General features: G+C 51.0%; 1 protein-coding gene across 1 annotated transcript; it reads right to left on the minus strand.

The window, feature by feature from the left end:
- Positions 1–599: 599 nt before the first annotated feature.
- LEMD2 (LEM domain nuclear envelope protein 2) lies at positions 600–18,368 on the minus strand. The gene is given in 9 exon segments (XM_090282228.1): positions 600–2,123; positions 5,299–5,401; positions 5,479–5,580; positions 6,550–6,695; positions 8,294–8,379; positions 9,388–9,464; positions 12,548–12,623; positions 15,652–15,692; positions 17,647–18,368. Coding segments are annotated over 9 exon segments (1,458 nt in total). The 5' UTR covers positions 18,323–18,368; the 3' UTR covers positions 600–1,972.
- Between the last annotated feature and the right edge of the window lie 3,060 nt (positions 18,369–21,428).

The following is a 21,428-nucleotide window of genomic DNA, read 5'->3' on the forward strand; positions in this document are numbered from 1 at the left end:
AATGCCTGCAGCTTTTACCCCACACCTGCTGTGTCCTAGGGTAGGGGTGGTGCTGGTGGAGAGCAGTTGGCCCCTCAAGCACCGTAGGCAAACCTGTGACCTGCAGGTGTTGGTCTCCAGGCTGCCCTGGTGTTCTCCCCAGTGTTGGGCCTCCCCCAGGGACACTTTCGCTGCCAGCATCAACCTCCCACCTCCTCAGGGGATACTTAGCTGCAGAGGAACCCCACCCAACCTCACACTGCTGTCTCCCAGGGCTGGTCTGAGCACCTGGGGCCTTGAGAGGAGGTGGAAATGGGGACCAAAGGAAGAGGCTCCATTGATCCCCAGTCCTTGTCACCCACTGGAACCAAACAGGCAGCTGAGGAGTTTGCCCTGAAGGGGTTGTCACTCCGTGTTGTGTGAAAACTGAAGCTCTTCGAAGTTCTGTGGTTTGCTGAGCCCAGACGCAGGAAGGCCCAGGGATCCTGCTCAGCCCAGTCCAGCACCTCTTTCAGGAGACCTCTCTGCAGCGAGCGTTACAGTGTTAGTGACTCTGCACGTTGCCATTCCTCATATATTGCTTTGAGGGGACAGGGAAAGAACCAGACGAGAAGCACTCCCATTTTTCATAAATCGTTTATTTATTCAGGTTTCAACCCTGATAGTGAAGCCTGTTCTTATTCTGGCTTTAGTCTGATTATAAGACCATCTCTTTGCCACAGGGCCAGTGCTCAGATTCCAGCCCCATTGATCATCTAGACATCGGAGAAAACGAGAGTATTGTTCAAATGAAGAAGACTGAGCTTTATTAAGGAAACAAAAAATACCAAGACCAGGAAGTGTCGGTTAATGCCTTTTGGAAGCAGCTGTTGCAGCTCCCTGCTCACCCCTCTCTCCTGCCTGCTGCCGACCAGAACATATGGAGATGAGACTCAACTGGAGAGGCTCCGGCACTTAATAAGGCCCCCTGCCGACCTGTTTCTGGAGACAGTCTCCCCACCAGGCGGCTGCGAGCTGGTGGCTGAGAAGGTCCAAGGTGGCTCTGCCAGGCTCCGTGTGGCCAGCAGGGGGCAGTGGTGAGGCCGCCGCGCCTCTTGCAAGCACAGAAACCGGTGTGTGCTGAAGGTTCTGGTTAACCAGGCCCTGGCAGACTGTGGTCGCTGCAAACAAGGCGCTCTTCCCACACCGGAAGTGTGAGGCTCCCGACGTCCCGGAATCGGCACTGTTGGCCTGACGCCGTTCCCTGGTTGCTGGTCTGGTCTAAAACCTCATCTTCCGTGAGTAGCACCACTGAAGGGGTCCACCCTGGGAGGCTTCCTTGGGCGGGCCACAGAGATGGTGGCTGGTGGCGGACCCAACATTCCTCTCTGCTCTCAGGCCACGACTGCTTCAGGTTCCTCTCAGGAGGCCACCCAGCACCTCACACCTCCTGACATGAGGGCCTGCGTGCCAGGGTCGTCCAGTTCTAGATAATTCTCCCGTAGTACTTGTTCTAACTTCTAGCACCTTCCCCCTTCAGGATAAGAGGCCCCATCTGGCTGGAGGACAGGTGCTTTCCCTTCCCCCTGGAGTTCCCAGGTAACAACCCCAAAGGCACATGGACAAGCTGCTCCTTGACCCCTGCTGCTCCAGCCCACTATCCCAGCCCATCTCCCTGCCCCGTGTCCACACCCAATTTCATACTCGCTCTGCAGGATCTCACAGCTGCTGTTTTTCTCTTTTCCATTCATGAAAAGAAACCTTTCTCCACTTCTCTGCCAGCAGAACACTGCAGAGAGGATGGGGCCAATGCAGAGGACAAGCTACCCACCTGCCTCTGGTCTCTCTCCAACCTCCAAGAAACTCTTGCTTTGCAACTAAGCTAATCTCCATGAAAAGTCTTACAGACCTTTGGAACAAGGGTCAGGAGGAGGTGAAAGGCAAGGCAAGTGTGAATTCAGCACCAGCAGGTCTGGCCAGGACAGGCTGACTGGGAATAGCCCCTGGCTGAAGTTTATCGCTCAGAGTCAGAGAAAGAAGAGGGCTTAGTCCATCTCCACACCAGCATATCTTCTCCAGCCACACGGTGGGACTCCGTCTGGATCCGGGATTCGTTGGAGGCTAGGAACTCCACAGCCCGGTCCCAGACCCGCTTCATGCGCCTCCTGCAGAGAGAGGGCCAGGCTCAGCAGGCACGTGGCTCAGCACATCTGACCCCTCTGCCAAGGGAGGCCAGCTGGTTTGTGAGTGACGCCCCTTGTATAAAGGGGGACGAAGCTCCAAGATCCCATGAACAATTTATCTATGGAAGGAGTAGCCGTCGGGTAACAGGACGCCCGCAGAGGGAAATGTTGAGGTCCTGGACAAACAATTCCTCAACTTTTTCTGCTCCAAAAGCATTCAGTTAAGAGCTGAAAGGGGCCAGAGATGTCTGGAAGAGCTCCAGGTGTCCAAGTGGGAAGGAACTGCTCACTGGGCCCATTACTGCAGCAGCCTGACCATAACCAGGAGGCTCACAACCAGTTCTGCCTTAATCTTAATGCCTCATGTGAACTAATTAAAAAGTGGCCATTGGGCTGTGAAGTCCACAAACTTCAGGGTATGGGGATGAGCTAAGCATCCAGCCAGAAAGGTCGAAAAGCTGGAGCCGCTCCTGGAACCAAGCCGCCAGGTAGGGCCCCTTCCCAGCTGGCTGGCTGGCCAAGGCCAGTAGCCAGAGGTCCTGCATTCCCTTGTAGAAATCCCCATTTCCTCTCCCCACTCCAGACCAGATGGGAAGACACAAGGGCAGGTGGGCAGGGTGCTTGGGTATCTACTGTTGCCCTGCCTTTCATCAGCACTGCAGCCCGCTTCCCGACAAACCCCCGCGTGTGCACTGAGTGTGTGTGAGTGAGGGCAGGAAGGCTCAACCTAGGGGAGGACAAAGCGGGGAGAAGCCTGTGAGTCAGGAGGCAGGGGGCTGTTGAGACCTGCTTCCTCAGGGCGGGTCCTGCCACTGACCAAACCCCACAGCTGTTTAGCAGTCCCCACTTGGCTGGTCTGGCCAAGGCCACACGCCTGGGGACTGAGCCCGTCACGCTGGGCCCTCAAGGGCAGGGGGCCAGAGTGTGACAGGTAATGGAGAGGCTGCCCAGCAGCTTCTCTCCTCAGCTCCTTGCTTCCTCACTACACATGCCTCCCATCTCCCCTGGCTTTCAGGAGCAGACCCTCACCCACAGGGCACATCCAAGTGGGCCGTGCAGGGCTGGCAGCAGCTCCCGCGTCTACAAGCCCAGAGCTTCGCTGAACTGACTGGGTGGTTTGGAGAGGAATCAAGAAGCTGAGAATGGCAGGGCCTGAGCCTCCAGGTCACTCACGCCCCGCAGGGTGGCTGCCTGAGGTCTCCGGGCTGCGATAAGCTGCAATGCCACTTCCTGCTCTTGTTTAAGTGAATGTGTGTTGCATATAATTAAAGCCCAAGCAATAACGGCTGCCCTCTGATGAAGGCTCAAGTGCTAGGCAGTGAATGACCTAATGAGCTATGAGGCTGCCCCGACACCCTGTTCCTCTTCCCAAGGACCTGTCACTACCTAACAGTACACATTCTTGTGCATCTTTCCCTGTCTTCCTCCCGAGAACCAACACCCCAGCAGGTTTCGTCCACTCCCCACCGTCTCCCCGTGACCCAGGACAGTGTGGCAGGCAGTGGGTGCCAGTCGACACTGCTGGGTGAATGAGTGAATGCCAGCTTCCTCTCACCAGATGCCTCTGCAAGGTACTGGTATTATCTGTTTCATGAATGAAGAAACTGGCTCAGAAAGGCCGTTACCCTCGGTCCCATGATGACTCCTGGCAGGAATTACGTGGGAGTCTGGATACACCAGCGGCCCTCTAAGACCAACCCCAAGTGGCTGCCTCATGCTGAGGACCAATAGCAAGCACAAGCAGTTTGTTCTAAGCTTCCTGCCCCCACCTTCCTAGGGCATTAAGTGGTTGTGACAGTTATGAAACGTTTTCACATTTAAGAGGGGCCCTTTAATATTCTACTCTTCCAAGTGCTCTTGGGTTGCACAAAAAGGGGAGACCTGGACCACAGAGCTCAGCAAGGGGAGCACAAAAATGCCATCAGCTGTGGGCCTCTGATCAAGTTTCTTAACCTCTCTGGGCCTCATTTCGTCATCTGTAAAATGGGGTACTCACTGTTCTTGCCTCCTAGGGCCACGGTGAGTCAACTGAGGGAGTCTGCACTGTGGGGAGCTCAGAGCAGTGCTTGGCTCACAGCGGGCTTTTGCCAATAGAGTCTTAGCATCACCTGGGAGGTGACAGCACCCAGCCAGCCCGAGACCACAGCATAAGCTCTGGTGGATGGACCATCAGCAGCTGCCTCCTGGGACTTGGTCCCCCAACTCTATCCACCCTTGGTTTTCTCAGGAGCCCATCCATCATCTGCAGCCCATGCGGAAGGTGGCCCTGGAGCCCAGCATGACAAGCCTGCCATCCCTTCCCATGCAGTGTGTGTGCATGCATATGTATGGAAACTGGACCATATTTCAGGTAATAGGTATTTCTGACTGTAGATCATAGTTAAAAATGTTTGAAAAACAGCCCTGACCGGTGTGGCTCAGTTGGTTGGCACGTCATCCCATAACTGAAAGGTCACTGGTTAGATTCCTGGTCAGGGCACATGCCCGTGTTGTGGGCTCGATCCCCGGTTGGGGGCGCGAGCAGGAAACAGCCAATTGTGTTTCTCTCCCTCTCTCCCCTTTCCCTTCTGTCTCAGATGAGAATAAAATAAAACTTAAAACTCTTTAAAAATGTTTGAAAAAATCTCCTCCTGACCAATGATGGATTTAAGAATAGATGAGTAACCAATTCCAGCAAGGGGAACGTCAAGGAGTGGTCACTGGGGGCTCCTGGGAAGGTTTTCTCTTGCTCATGAGAACAGGAAGCCCACCTCCCCCTGCTGGCAGGTGCCATCTTGTGACCATGAGGAACTCCATTGGCCGACAATATCCATGGAGGGCAGGACCACAAGAATTAGAGAAAGGGAAACAGAGCCCTGACTGTTCGGTGCCTGGAGCCCACGTGAATCTGGACTTCCATTCATGGAAGCCCATCAGGTCCTTCCCTGCTTGAGCTCCTTGGGGAAGAGGGTGGTTATAGTACTGGCTGCCCAAAGCACCCCAACCAGTATCAACATGAACAGGGCTGGAGTGGGACGAGATCCTATACTTGTCTGTGCATTCTGCCATAAAGAGCCGAACACTGCAGGATCGGCAGGAGGTGTGGATGGTGCCCCCATCTGTGATCCTGGGGGCCGCCCGATGCGAGGAACTCGGTGGCATCAGACCCAGGACTCACCGGCTCTGCGGAGGGATGAGTGTGTCACGCACGTGCAGAATGCCCACGTATGGGTAGCGCTCCATATCCTGCTCCCAGTCCACATAGTGGTCCTGGACTACATCTGCAGGACAGAGGGCACAGTTTAGAGCAAGAACCTTCTGGCAGGGGCCAGCAGCCCTTTTTGCAGGGGCCACACACCTATAATCTTCTTCACCATCTCATACATGGCTTGTTCCTCCTCTTCTAACTTGCGCCACCGATATTTCAGGAAGATCAGGAGTCCCCACAAAAAGGCCAAGCCTGTGCAGGAACAAAGCACCATTAAAGGCTCACATCACTTCCGACTATTCAGATGCTCACTGGGTCTCACTATGGGCTAGTCACTGTGCTGGAGGCTGTGGGTGAGCTATAAATGCCTTCTGCATCCTACTATGTGTCAGGCCCAGGACTAGCAAGTGGGAAACAAAGGACGCAAAAATGCAAAGGGAGGACAGGCTATTAAGTGATCATCTTCGTCCCTGCGAGCTGTCACTACAGAGGCATCTCCAGCCGTCCAGAACTCGGCTCCTCCCAACCTCGTTCTGGGGCTTTCATCTCCTCCCCTGTGAACCAGAACCTGGGGTTTCATGCATATATACATGCCGGGCCCTTTGTATTCTGAGATGCTGCTGCCGATAATGATGTCTGTGCCTGATGGCGTGGGAGAGGGAGCTGTGTGCATGCCCAGATGCCTGTGATTTGTAACCTGGCTATCTCAGCACAGCCAGCAGGCTCTGTGACTCGGCCCTTTGCCTTCAGAGACTCCCCAAGGTCTCTGCTCAAAGGCAGCACTGCTGCTGAGAGACAACGCCTGAACTCTGCTTTTTGGCTCAGCACCCTAAGTGCTGCTTTTATCAGGTGTCTGTAGCTCCCCAGATGTTAACATTGTTCAGGAAGTAAAATTAGGCTGAGCTCCTGCTGCATCTCCCCTTCGCAGCGGCCTCCACTCTGGAGTCCTGGAAGGGACAACTCACACCTCCAGCCCAGGCCAGGCCCCGTCTCGAGGATGCAGACAGTCCACTTGCCTGAGTCGAGGACATTTTCTAGTTAACTTCATGTTCCTGGCACCCATCCCCACAGGTAAGATGACCCAGGCAGAAGCTGGCTTGTGTATGTCCTTTGTTTCAGTAAACCTCAGGTTCGCTAGACAGACATAAACACTCAAGGGCGGGGTTTCTGTACCTCATCACTCCCTCCGGGGTCCCGGGAGCACTGTGTGCAAGGACTTACACCAGAAGAAGATGAGCACGTGGGTGACGGCGGTGAGCAGAGCACGGCTCAGGCGGCAGCCCACACCCATGCGTGGGCGGGCAGACTCCAAGCAGACCACCTTGTCCACGGCTGTCACCAATTCGGATGGGTCTTCCCCTTTCAAACTGAAACAGGACACGGGGTTGTAAACATGTCTAAAAGCTCTGAAAAGCCATAGTCTAGGCCCCACTTTAAATAGAAGGAGAAGAAGGAAGGAGGAGCTTCAACGCTTCTCCTTGCTTATAAAATAGACTTGGTATCCTGGTTGCGCTCTTCCCAGAAATTTCCCACGTTGGCTACTTAGAAAGAATAAAGCTTTAAAGAGGCAGCAGGCTTAAACCCCTACTGCTAAAGTGATGTCCCCCTTGTTGGGTCTTTGACAGCCCCTCTCAGCGTGCAAAAGATTAAACTATAAATTGGATTCCCACCTCCCAGCATAGAGAAATGGAAATGTTTACCAAATCACTGGCTTTGCACTGCATGGTAAGAAGTGAAAGATGGAGTCTGGGAGAGTGTGCTTTTCCTCAGTCATGAGGAGGCACATAAGCTGTTTGAGGGAAGAGATCAGGAGGTGCCACGAGGCACAGGGCATGACAACCTGGCTCTCTGAGGCCAGGCCCCAGCACAGCGCCTCCGTCCTGGCCCCTGGAAAGGAAGTGTCAAGACCCATGGGACGCGGACACCCACCCCTTCCAGCTGGTGATGAGCTCATGCTCTGCACAGCACACTGGAATGGCTGGTACCTGGTGTCCCGGTTTCTCACGACCCACTTTTAACTCTGGCCATCTGAGCCAGCTCAGCCACACTCCCGGCTGCCCTCCCCAATATGAAAAGATGAGTATCACCAATCTCCCATACTAGCAGCTACGTACAGTCCTCCATCTTTTCTAACACCGGAAAATCACTCAGCCACTCTGGGAAGCTTTATTTATTTATTTTAAGCCAATGAATTTTAATTGTGCCATGTATCCAGTTATCAAGTTTTAGGCTGAGCTGCCCTAGGGCTTTGCTGGTTGCACAGCTGATGGAATTAGTAATTTGGTGGATTAGAGAGGAAAAGAACAAAATCCCAGAGAGTGTTTTAGTATCAGGAGCTGTAACCTGAACAGAGCCCCTGAGAAACCCTGACAAACGGGAGCAGGGTGATGAGGCAAATGCTTTTCCAGCAGGGAAAAATCAGTTTCCAGACATCAGCTGGTGACCCTCACCCTTGCCCCATGGGGCCTTTCAGGAAGGCAAAAGGGCTCACTCTCTCTGCTAATGGTGCTCATCATAGAAAAATGAGGTGGAACTGCCTCGTTAGAATAAAATCCAGTATTTCCTATTGCGATTTCCATACTGAGTGAAACCAATGTACATAATCATTTCATCTACAAATAAAAACCAGCACCTGAGGAAAAGACATGTGGAAAACTGCCTACTCCTGAAAACCATGCAGAGCTGGTGAATTTAAAAGGCACAGACTGAGTCACTTAAAGTGGATTTAGCTGGAAGACCAGGCTACCATCCTGACACCTGCATTTTGTGTCTCATCTTGCAACTGCTTCTTGCCCTGCTTCCCAACGTTTCTTCCTTCCATGGCCAGCTTTGAGCCCGGCCCACAATCACTTAGCTGGGAGACCCACCCTCTGCCTTCAGACCCCAGACACCTTTGTTGGAGCCAGGGATTCAGCTGATAGGTGAGGAGAGCGGCTGCAGGCACCGCTCGTGACGCCTCGCCCACACTCACCAGATGCCCACGTCCTTGTTACTGCTCAGTATCCAGGCCAATGCAGCTTCAAACTTGGCGGATGAGCTGCCAGTCACATTCTGTGGGAGGGGGTTGGAGATTAGTTATGCATCTGGGCAGAGCAGCTACAGCAACATTATTCTGCTGCTGGATTAAGGAAGCCCTCTCCTGTGTCCTTGCACACCTCAAAGCCATGCTCTGCTCAATACACAGCAAACTGTCAGGAAGGAAATCTGGGGCTAATGAGAGCCAAGGAAGAGGCTGTAATTGGAGGAGGTGATGAGGAAGCACATGCAGGAAAACAATGCGGGTCCTAGGCAGCCAAAAGAATAGAATTTCCTCAAGGACTGAAGGCTAGTGAGGTAGCAGCCCAACTTGGATAAAATGAAAAAAAGTGTGGGGGTTGAGGGGCCTGGTCACCAGTCCCTAGTGTTTGGTCTTGTGCAAGTCCCTGCCCCTCTGTGGGCCTCAGTTTCTTCATCTGTGAAATGAAAACTGGACTAGGTGACTAAGGTTCCTACCAGCTCCAAATACCCATAATTCTATCATCCTGAGGCCATGCCAAAAATCAACTGGACCCCGAGCAATCCACACAGTACTCATAGTGGGAGAGAATGAATGGGCAGGTGACATGTGTATCCTTAAAGCCGCTGAGAAGAGGAGAAAAGCAAAGTGAAGGAGGAGCAAGTGACAGGACCATTTAAGAAGGGGCAGCCTATAAAATAAAATAAAATAAAATAAAAAATGAATTATGACCAATAAAAAAAAAAAAGGGGCCGCCTGCCGTGGTTTGCACTGCTGGTGAGTAGTAAACGGTGCGTGTGCATGCACATGCATGCAAGCAAGCAGCAGGGACGCAGCAGGCTTACTCCGGCTCACAGCTCAACTTGGGCCCAGTCACCTTCCACCGCTGCCATAATGTAAGGTAGCGCAGCACTCAACTAAGTTAAATAAAAAGGGGGAGAAGCAAAAAACCCCAAAAACCAAACACAAAATGAAAAGGGGAGAAGAAACAAACACAAAGCCTGAAAATCAATACCAAAGCACCAGGACCTCCCAGAGATGTGTGAGCACCACAACTGACTCACTGCTATATATTCCTGGGCTTCCATGACAGGGATGCATTTACTTTTTAGCTTCTCTGGATTTCCACATTCAAAATTACCTAGGAGAAAAAAAAAACACACATTCAAACACAAAAAAGAGGTGAAAAAAATTACCCTGAAAGAATTTAAAAATGCAGCAAGAATCAAGCCATCAGCTCTGAGAGGGAGCATGTGGCCTGGTACTCTGGCTTCTGTGGGCATCTTCACTCTGCAGCAGGATCAAAAGCCACTTAGCTTGGATTGATTCCAGATCATTAAAACCTGACCTGCAAAGCAGTGCGGCGATTTGCATTAAATGACTAAAAAGCTGCCCAAAACCAAGGTCTGTTTGCAACTGATCCCTAAAAAGATCAGACAGATAGCTTAGGAAAGTACCGGAATGGTGCTATAAATAAACACAGCCTGGGAAAAGAAAGGCAGGGAGGCTGTAGGGACTGCAGGGATTCTGACACATGGTATAGGCAGGTGACCTGCAACATTAGGTCCACTGTTTTGAAGGGGCCCCGAGACGGATATCCAGAATGCCCCATGGAGGAAGGGGGAATCTGTGCGCTGGACAGTGGTGCCTCAGCGGTGCTCCAGAGCTCCCTTCTAGGTACCCTGGGTGGCCAGGTTCCGTCCAGGATGGAGCTGGGAGCCTCGCCCTAGTCCTGCCATCCTTTCAGGTCCAGCCCAAAGGCTGCCTCCTCTAAAAAGTCCCCAGCCTGTTGGGACCTCTTGATAGGCCAGGTTGCTAGGAACTTGGGGGCCTGCTATAGCCCTTGGCTTTCGATCGCCCGCTGTGGTTTGCCCACCACGAGTCACTTCACCATTAGACCCCTTAAGCAGAGACAATGCAGGGCTGGGCAGGTAAAGATTCTTAACCCTCACACATGGTCTGATTGCCCTTCACCTGGCACAGTCTGGGAGCTTCAAATGGCCAGTCTGTGTGTGTCTGTGTGCCAGGGAGGGAGTGGCTGAAGGTAATACTAAAAATCTTGAGAATGAACTAAAGTCCATTGTTCCTACTTCAAAGTTGATCTTGACCTTCTGGGTCCCAAGACCAGATTGGCTTCTCCCATCCTCCTGCCCCCACCCAGATAGCCTGCCTGGACCATCACCATGGCCTCCTGACTGGTTTCCTCCTCTTTCCTTTCTCATTCATAGTTTAAAGCTTTAAAATAATTCTGCTTAAATGGCACTACTCCACTTAAGCTGCTGCCACATTAGCCTTCCTGGCACCAGGCTCTCGGCACGCCACTCCTCTGCTCAGAAGCCTCCCTGGCCCTCACCACCTGCAAGACTAAGCCTCAGTGACCTGGCATCTGTGGGGCCCAACCCTTTCACACTCTACTCCCTGTTTCTCCTCCTCCCATGAAGCCAACTGTTTTCATCCCTGACCCTGTAATTTCCTGCCTCTCTGGCCCCACCTTTCCCCCCACATATACAAAACCAATCTTACTTGGGCTTCAGGGCCTCCCCTACGACTCTTTGCTAATTATTCTAGCTAAAAGGCATCATGTCTCTGGAAACTTGTGGCCTCTCAGTTCCCATCCAATGGCATTTTATATCACCCAGTGGCCAGGGAAGTAGATGGCCTGCAGCAGGACCCTGGACTGAGCCACCTTGTATCCTGCAAAGGTCAGCATAGTGCCCGGCTGACAGCTGGTCTCTAACAGGAGGTGGGGAGGTGGGGGGACTGCTTAGGAGAAACCCCACACTTCCTGGCAGCCTGTCTCAGTGAGATACATATCCTCAGGCCTGCCCCTGCTAGGCATGTCAGAGGACAGCAGGAACCAGGCCGCTTGATGGCGTAAATGAGGACCACATCTGGAGGGTGGGGTGGAGGAGAAATGACTACTAGGAGTCACAGTATAAGAGCAGAGCTTCTCAACTTTATCTCCTGGGGTCTTATTAAAATGCAGACTTTAATTCTGTGGATTTAGGATCGGACCTGAGATTCTGTACTTCCAAAAGGCTCCCATGTGGTGCTGATACTACTGGTGCTTGGACCACAATCAAGTCACTAATGTTTAGAACACCCTCTTAGGCCAGAATTTACATCCCCAGCATCTGGGCCACAGGGAAATGCCCATGACGACTGTCATGCTGTGAGCCCCAACTCCTATGGCCCCTCCAAGGAGCTCACAGATGTCTCCCTGACCACCTCCAGTCTCCCATTGGTCAGGAGGGAGGAGGTAGCAGAGCTGAGGTCTACAAGCTTGGCCCTGAGGACTGAGGGCCTAGTAGAAGCCTACCCAACCTTGACTTCCCAGCAACAACCTTAGACAAGTGTTGGCCCATAGTAAGAGGCACCTCCTGAACATCCCATAAGGCTGAACAGCTCCACTTGGTTCTTGTGCCAAGTATATTTAACACGGGCATAGCCCTGGAAATTCATCTATGTCATCACCAAGTGATTTTGAGAGCCTTCCCAGACACCAGGTGTGAGAAAGACACAATAATGCAGGTGATATCTCTGGCCTTAAGGACCTGGTTTACCAAATAAAATAGTAGGGGAGCCTTCTGGATAGAGGAGTTTTCAGGGGGTCTTTCCTGGGGTGCTGAGAATGCCCTCTTCTAGAGGACAGCACTTGTCTTTTATTTTATAAAGAAAAGACGCACCTGATCATTCAGTAACAGGGTAGCAGAGGCCCTGAGACTACCAGGGACTTGTCCAAGGTCCTGCAGCCAGCTGGGGTAACCAGGACCAGATGTGACATGGGGCCTTGGCAGGCCTGAATGTGCTCAGCCTACCACACAGAGCCCTGTCACACACACAGGCCTCTCACCTGTCCCAGCCAACTATCTGCTGCAGGCAGTCCTCCAGGTGGGAGGACCCAGACTCAAACCTGGGGCCTGGCCCCCCCAGTGTAACACAGACCCCCAGAACATGAGGTGAGGCTTATCCAGAAAAGGGCACACAGCAGCTAAAAGGCCTGTGCATGTTCCAGGACCCCTGAGACCCTTCAATGGGCTGTGAGAACCAAATGTGTTTTGCCCAAGTTCAAGCCTTAAACAAATATCTGAATGGGGAACAGAGAAGTGGAGACTTTGTTTATGTGTGTGTCTCCTGGGAGACGACCACAGAATGCCTCAGCCACCCACTGGCCATTGCCCCATGACCTGCTTGCGAAGATCTGAGGCCTTGAGACCTACTCACCGGCTTGGGTGGCCAGGAAGTTGTAGAGTTCATGCAGCAGCTCCAGCAAGGCCGCCTTCTGCTTGGCCTGACAGAACTGAGGGCACAAGACAAGTGGTCAGAAAAGATGGTGGGCAAGGGGGGGTGTCTGTCTGTCTGCCTTTACCTCATCAGCTACATTTTCAAGTACTAAGCAGCAAGGAACACCCTGTGCTTTTGAAAAATAAAAACCAATTCTGCAAAATGGTGGGCCCAAGGACAGGGCGGATAGATATGGGGTTAATTAACTGAAAAAGAACTTTGTAAAAGCAGATGCAGAGTAAAAGCTGATACAGTAACTAAGCAAATGCAGTAACTAAAGGCCTGCCATGCTGGAGGCTCCCTGGCCTCTGCTCCACGGTTCCCACAGGAGTAATGGCCATTAGGTGGGGCTGTGGAGCAGAGGCGAGGTGGCTGTGGGAACTGAAGTCATCCTGGGAAAGTATAAGCACAAGCAGGGGCTGCTATGTCTTTTCTCCCTCTCCGGCCACTATGCCCTTTTTGGAGACTCAAGTGTCTACAATCTGCCCGTGGATCGTCTGCTTTGTGAAGTACCTGCTGCAAATGTTTTAGACTGGATTCTCCTAAAAAATAAAATTTCTAGAAATCTTGAAATTGTAGGGGGAGAAAAGTCATGTGTGTGAAAAACAGGAAGAGGGATATATGCATACCTAGTCCTCCAATACCTGTAACAGAATTGAGACCATCTTGCTACTTAATGGATCATACATTAAAAAAAGGTTGCTCTTCCTTAGAATGGATGAAGTGCCAGGTGCTGTGTTGAGTGGTTTATACGTGAGTACGCACTGAATTGTCACCATATCCTTACTGCACCCCAATTTCTCAGATGGGGAGCCTGAGGTTTAGAGACCGTGTAAGCCACCAAGATCCCACAGCTGAGTGGTAGAGTCAGGCCAGTCGACTCCAAGCCCACCCCCTACATTTCAGGCAAAGCCCTGGCCTGGAAGCCTGGCTCTGCAACTACATTAGGAACTTGGTTTCTAACACTCTCAGATGCCAAGATTTGTCCCCTGATGTTGCCTAAAGGCCTGAAAGCCTTTACAAGGTACAAAATGATATAACCAAGATTTATACACATGACCATAAATGTTCAGAAACAACTCAAGTGTCTTCTAGTAGAGTTAGGTACTCAAACTATTTTATAGAATATTCAAGGTATGGGAAATGCTAATAATAAATGTTAAATGTAACTTAATACACATCAAGAACCCAATTCTATAAACATATATACATAGATAGATGGGAAGGAAATACTCCCAAAACATTAACAGTAATTATTTCTAGGTGGCAGAATCATGGGTGATTTTTCTTTGTCACATTTTTTAATTTTTTTACACTAAGCATCTATTATGGTCACAACCGTTCCTACTCCCCAATATTTAGGCAAAGCAGGACTGATACCATCTAAAAGAAACAGGACAAAAGGTACCAAACAACAAGCCAGCCTGATTAAGAGAACACTCTCATTCCCAGCCTGTCCCCATGTTTTCATTTTTAGTAGCATAAAGGCAGGAAGAAAAATACAAAGTGTCAAGTCAGCTGAGAAGGGAAAGAAACTCAAATGCCCCTTTGGGTCCTGGGTGAGCTGGAGCCACACAAGAAATGAGACTTTTAATAAGAGCCTCAGCAAAGCCCAGAAGTGCCTCCCAACCTGCCTGTTCCTGGGTCCTCCCTCCATGAAGGCAAAGGGCACCTCATGAAATCTCAGCTCAACAGAGCCTATGATGATGGCCCAGACCCTGGCTTTCCCTGCTCTGACGTTCCAAGCATCCGGTCTGCTCACTGAGCACACCTTCAGCAAGGACCTGATTGTGTCTGTCTGGGCTCACTCAAGCATGTCTGGCTCAGAGGCAGGCAAGGGAACGAATCAGTCATTCAGCCATGGGCCTCACACATTTATAGATGTGAAGGACCAAGGAACAGAAACCATGGATCCGTTTTCTAATTAAAAGACAAAGCTAGTTATCACCAGAGAAGTCTTATAGAAAATTTTTTTTTTTCCTGTTTTGGTTTTCAGTCTTCAAGATCTAGTTTCCCCTCTAGCTGCTACCTGTGTTTCTGGGCTACTTCCTCTAATCATCAATTGTGCTTTTATGATGGAAGGAAGGTGAAACTTATTATAAACATTTTTCCTCAGAACAATTGGAAAGCAAAGATATTTGGTGGGTGAGTGAATAAAACATCCCCAAATACGACACAGCAGAAGCCAAAGAGAAATAAAACTGGGTTCTGAACTAGGATGCCCTTCATAATTATGGGTAAGAGAGTCAATGCAGGGGCAAGGAGATGACCAGGTGCCATTTTTTTCCCAGGCCCTGGGCTGCAAGAGATGTGAACTGAAGGCCTGAGAGGCCTTGCACTGTATACTTAATAATGAAACTACTAAGTCATGCCCTCAAGGATCCCCCTGATAGGATATATGACCTGAAAACTGATTGACTCCTATCTTCCCTAGACGACCACCTGCACCAGCATCCAACTCCTCACTAATGCTCCTTTCATAAGTGGATGGGGATGCTCAATGTCCCTAAATATTATTTGTAGGGAACATTAAAGCTTCATAAAACAAGAGGGCTAACTCCACTTCAGAAGTGATTGAAACACTCCGCTCCCCCACAGTGTTTCAAATCATAACAGTATTTTCAGAGCCACAAAAGTACTTTTGGAAAGGAGAACATGGCCTCCTGTTGCTTAAAAACTGCCAGCCAGCCCTTCCTCCCAAAGCCAGGGAGCATAGAGGTCCTTTAACCACAAATACTGCACCCCCCAGCCCCTGCCAGGTCCCCTAGATGGACTTAGGTAGAAGATCCAAGTCCCCAGTGCTACAATTGATGGGGCTAATGGGAGAGCTTCCATAACAAGCCCAGGGGTGGATCTGGCAGCTCAGTTCTTCTTCACTGCCACCACCGAGTCTGACACAAATGTCACAGAACAGATGTGATTCTGGTATATAACAGGAAGCTCTCCTGAAAGGATCCTATTATGATCTTTTTCTGGGGAAGTTTACCTCCTGATGTAGGCAAACATACTCGAGAAGAATAATAGCTAAAGAAACTCAAACTCACCTCATCTGTTTTTTCCTCGCAGTCCACTGGCAATAATTTCACTAAGACCAAGAAAAGAAACAGAGGAAATTAAAAGAATGGGATGAGCATAGAGTACAAATAGGGACTACTCTCAAAATTCAGGACAAGTAAAACATCACCAACAAAAAGTCGGGGATTAGAAAGATCTAAATGAGGTACTTTTAAAGTACAGACAATAATATGAAAGGGTTTCCCCAGCCCTGGACCCCTGGACTGGGAATTAGGACAGCTGGGTCCTAATCCCAGATGAAAATGATCAGCCATGGGCTCTGGGCGACTCAACAACTCTCAACCTCTATTCTCATCTGTAAAATTGGATCAGTAAAGGCTTCCTTACCTAACTCAGGGAGTTAGCCTCAAAGAACACAACATACATGACAGTTTTATAAACTGTAAACAATGACATGTTGAAGAGGAGGAGAACTCCAGGTAAATCCCAGGATATCTCCAATTGCTGCCATCTTAAAGCACCTTAGCAGTGACTATGACCGTACACTGACATCACCAGTGCCATTACAGCACCATGACACTCCCAGGTCTGCCTTTCTCTAGTGGGTGGATAAACTGCTCTCACAGTCAAGAATGATTTGAGTGTGTGCACGAGTCTGGGATCCCCATGCCCACACTTGTTCATACACCCAAACATCCATCTGCTGCTACAGCTAAGACATAATTTAGCTTTTCCCTGCACTTTGGCTGTTCCTGCTAGGTGTGGAAAGATGTGGCCTTGGCTCAAGTCTGGGAACAGTGTTAATCACAGTCTTGCTTTGCAAAGAATATTCTTTTATGGTGAACTACAGTGTCACTTTATATTTAAATTTATAAAACCATGGTCTCTATATTGTTTCCTGTTAGGACTAGAGCTCATGATTACCAGAGACAAATTCAGGAAATTCAACTATTCAGGAATGTACTGTATCGTGTAGACCTCTTACTGGCATGTCCAACCATGTCACTAATGTGGACAGAAGCATGGCTGGGAGTGTCCTTCAATCACAGGACCCTCTCTTAACACACTCCGTGAGGTGCTGCAAGCAATGATAAATACTTCCCTTTATATCCATTTAGACCAGTGGTTCTCAACCTTCCTAATGCTGCGACCTTTTAATAGTTCCTCATGTTGTGGTGACCCCCCAACCATAAAATTATTTTCGTTGCTACTTCATAACTGTAATTTTGCTACTGTTATGAATCGTAATGTAATATCTGATATGCAGGATGTATTTTCATTGTTACAAATTGAACATAAAGCATAGTGATTAATCACAAAAACAATATGTAATTATATGTGTTTTCCGATGGTCTTAGGTGACCCCTGTGAAAGGGTCGTTCGACCCCCGAAGGGGTCGCGACCCACAGGTTGAGAACCACTGGTTTAGACCCTTTTAAAAGTTCTTCCACACCTGTCTCACAGACAGGGCTAGTATAATCTCCCTTTGACAATGAGGGCCCTGTGGTTCAAAGAAGTGAGCACAGGGCCCTTTTAGTGCTGCAAAGCTGGGACCCCAACCAGATCCCATCTGTGGGCCCTGAAACCTGGGTGTCTTGAAATGGGCACTAAGGTGTGATTGAGCAAGGGATCAAAAGGGAAGGAAGAACTAAAAGGGAATGGGGGTGGGCATGTCTGTTAGAGGCGGGGTGTGGCTTCTTCCAGGAGGGAAAACCAGAGTCTGGGGTAAGAGTAACTACAAACGATGGCTGCTTCCAGCACATGGTTGAAAGGTAGATTAGCAGGGAGGGCTAGGGCCGCAAATGGGAACAGGATAAAGTGAAGACAGAAATTATTGCAGATGCAGGGATCCCCGCCAGCCTTCTCCCCCACAGCCGGAGGAAGGAAAATCGGGGTCTGGAGGTAGGAAGTCAGCCAGAGGCACCTGACAAGCGCGGGAATGTGTAGCCTGGTGTTGAGAGGACGGTGGGCGTGCTGCTGGACGCGCGCGCCCAGGCCCACCCCTGCGCCGGCCCTGGACGTACTGTGGTCCTCCGCCTCCTGCGGCGCCGAGGGCTTGCCCATCTTCACCCAGAGGATGCCTAGGAAGACGAACAGCAGCCCCAGGCTGGCCCAGAGCAAGAGCCGGGACAGGCAGCGCTCCAGCCACCGCCCCACCTCGGGCCGGGCCTGCGCCGCGCCCGCTGGGCCCGTTCGCGTCGCCCGCTGGCCCGGACGCGAGTCGGGGCCGAGGAAGGAAGAAGGCAGCCGCGTCGATGTCGGGGACGCGGCCCACCACCGACGGGCCCCGAGACCCGGCGCGGCCCTGTGGAGTGGCCTGGCGTCCTCGTCCTCCTCCGAGCTGCCCCGGACCGAGGCGCGGCGCCTGAACGGCCCAGGGCGGGCGGGGTAGGCGAAGTTGCGGCTCTCGGACCAGGAAGTCTTGGAGGCCCCGAGATCGCCGTAGGCCCCAGCGGTCGCGTAGGCCGAGCTCGAGGCCGGCGGGGAGGGCCAGGGTTGCCCCCGCAGGGAGGCTGCGGAGGGCCGGGCGCGCAGCCGGGCCTCCTCCCGCAGCCGCTCCTCGCTCCGGGTCCGGGCCTCCTCGCGCAGGAGGCGCAGCTTTTTGCGGTAGACATCCCGGGTGGTATCGGTGATGGGTCCTGGCTGGAAGCCCAGGGCCTGCAGCTCCCGCCGCAGCTCCGGGTCTGACAGGCCGGCCATGGCCAGGACACCGCCCCCGGCGCGCAGCGCTCCCGGAACTGCTCCCGTCGGCAGCAGCGGCGGAGCAGGCGGGGCCCTGCGCCATGATAGGAAGGTCAGCCATGGAAGCCATGTTGAGAAGGTCGGAGCCTGACCTAATGGGCCAACCATGATGAGGAGGTCGTGATCAGTCGTTACGGCCGCCATCTTGGGGAGGTCTGGGAGTTCGTTTTTACTCCTTTTTCCTTTTTCCTCCTTGTTCAGTCACTTCTCCTCACTTGTAAGACCAAGTGGTGTTTATGTCTGAATCCTCCGACCCTTGCTTAGTCCCTGGCACGTGGTAGGTTCTCAGTTAAGGTCATGTTGGTTTAACAGATGAATTGTTTAAGGGTGAAAGGCAAGCGATTGCCAAAGTGGAGAGACAGGATCTTTCGCCTCTCTCTGCTTAAGGACCCAAATTGAGCCATTCCTCGCCCAGGGAAGGGCCTTGTTTGAGTCGTAGAGAAGACCCCCCAAGCATACTCCGAGACCCGTTTGATCTCAGGTTGTGGCCTCAGGCCTGTCTTCTTGTCCCAGAGGAATACGTCTGCAGGGAGCTGCAGCAGGAGGAGAGTCCGGATCGCACCCTGGAGGGGGCAGAACACAAATATCCTCCTTGGGCTTGAGTGGGCAGTTCAGGGTTCCTGAGGATGCTGTGTCCAAGGAGAGATGGATAGGGGATAGATTTAGGTTGGGGGTTTGGATTCCCAACTCTGCTGCTCTTAGATGTGTGATCACCTCCAGTTAACACTGCTGGCCTGTTGGTTAGTAAACCTGTTGGCTTTCAGGAGGAAAAGAAGAGATTATTTGTGTAAGGTGCTTAGGACAGTGCTTGGCATGTGCTCCTTAGTGTTTATACTTAACCCATGTCTGTAACAGCATTGCTGTGCACACCTCCCACAGGACAGCTGTTTGATTACATGACAACTCTCAGTGAGAAAGCCCTAGGGGAGCCTGGCGAGTGATGGCAAATGGAAATAGAGCTACGGTTCCTAGTCTTCTTTCCGCCTGCCTCTCCCTCTTTGTATTCCTTCCATATCCCTCATCAAGTGCCTTTCCCAAACATTCATGGCAGGCCTCGTGGTGTTCATTTCATTTCTACCCCTTCCCCTGTGCTCCCCTCCAGTCCCGTCGCCCACCCCCACCTAGCCCCCTCCTGTCCCCGCCCCAGTCCTGTGTGTGGGCAAGGCCCTTCTGCCTGTGGTTTGTATTCCTGCCACTTGCTCTGCCACGGGGGTATTCAACACTGGCCACAATTGCTAGGAAAATTACAGCCTTGGCTTGGTTTGGCTTCCGTTGGCCTCCCCATGTCCCCGACTTAGCTGCTCCCATGTGGTGTGATTTCTTTCACCAAGTGTTGTTTTCCTTTTCTCTGCCTGTGTTTGCACGGAATGCCATGAATTTGATATAGTGATTGCCTAACACATATACCACATAATAGTATTTTATTTCTTTCTGAAGCACTGTTTGCATGACAAATGAGTTGGTCACATTTGTGCAGCTGCTCACAGCTGTGCCGTTCAATATATAAAGAATGAGCCTTTCGGCACCGGCACTGGCCCTGTGCATTCTAAGAGGGCTTGAAACTGATGCTTAAACAAAGTTAGTCACAGCATTTTGCAGAGTTGTTGTCTATTTTATCACAATGCATCTCAGGGTGATTTAAAAATACATACTGAACTAGAGCCACTCCGGCGGTGGTACCCAGTGTGGGCTCCGTCAGTTTGTCAGCCTTTCTTGTGTTTTGCTTCCTTGCCACCCCTGCCCTGTCAGGGGGCTGCCCATGAGCCCCTGTGGGCCTTCTCTGAGTCTACCTTTCTGTATCTTCACCATGGTTCCTCAGCTGGGCCTGTCCATATTTAAAGAAAAGGGAAATACTGCAAAGTCAATGGCTGCCCCAACGTGCCCTCCTTTCTCATCACTGTGTTGTGATTTTTCTTAAAGGTGAGCAGCTCAGGCTGTGGTCAGTCTTCCTGATTTATTAAAGGCAAAAGAGGAAAAACAAGCTCTAGTGTCTAAATCTACTTAGTAACCACATCCACACATTTAGTTGTGGCAAGGGGCTGCTCGGAGGGCTCTCTGGGTTCCCAGAGGGCTGCCACGCTGCCTGCCATCCTGCTGACCTCCCGTCTCAGTAGAGTCTTGTAAGAATAACAGCCATGAATCTTTTAGTGGGTTCCATTCTCCTCCTCCTCCTGCAAGGCTCTGCACAACACATTTAACAGGTCCTTAGAGATGCTCAGGGACCATAGACTTGTCCTTGATCTACCTTGTTCCCAACCTCGTGTGTCCCTCAGCTATTCTGGGCTTCCTTCAAACCGCATCTGGGTGGCATCATACTGTGATGGGGGCACTGGGAGTGTGGTTGAAAAGATAGGACAATGTGGGTGCCATTTGGGGCTCCAGTTTGGACTGGAATGGCCCAGCACTGCCCAACATCTTGTTGCCTCATCTCAATGCCATGTGGAAGAGATGGACCCTTTCCATCTCTCTAGTCAATGAAGGGGCAAAGAGAGCCACAGAGAAATGCTAGAATGGGTTTAACGGGCAGTTTTGTTGCCTGCTTTTCAGGTGACAGTGAAACAAAACTCACTCTTTTGGCCACTCTCATACCTTGATATCTGTGGGTAAGTGTTCCTTAACAGGCATTGAATACATCCCCCAGTGTCAAAAACGAATTATGTGTGAAGAAAAATGTAATGCTTTCAAACAGTTTCTTTTGGACTTTGTCCATGATTAGATTATACTAAATTACAGAGTACAGATACCAGGCAATTACTCTTTGCTTTTAACTATTCAATTCCACTGCCAATTCATGTAGCTCAGTAATTATAAAATCACACCGATGTGGTTACAGAGAAAATACCTCATCATCTCCGTTTTGTGTACCTAGGTTCAGGTTGCCCTGTAATTACCCGTGGTCCTGTTACATGGACAGTGCATTCCATGCAAAGACAGGGTAATCTGTAGCTGTCCGTAACTGCCAGGTATCTCCAGAGTCTTGCAGATTCTGCTGGATAAACCTCAGCCAGATGCGAGGAAGAGCCCCGTTGTCCTCACCGACTGGTTCCTCTGGGCTCCCTCCCCG

The sequence above is a fragment of the Furipterus horrens genome, unplaced genomic scaffold, assembly GCF_987537825.1.
Source record: "Furipterus horrens unplaced genomic scaffold, mFurHor1.1.pri manual_scaffold_6, whole genome shotgun sequence".
NCBI lineage: Eukaryota > Metazoa > Chordata > Mammalia > Chiroptera > Furipteridae > Furipterus > Furipterus horrens.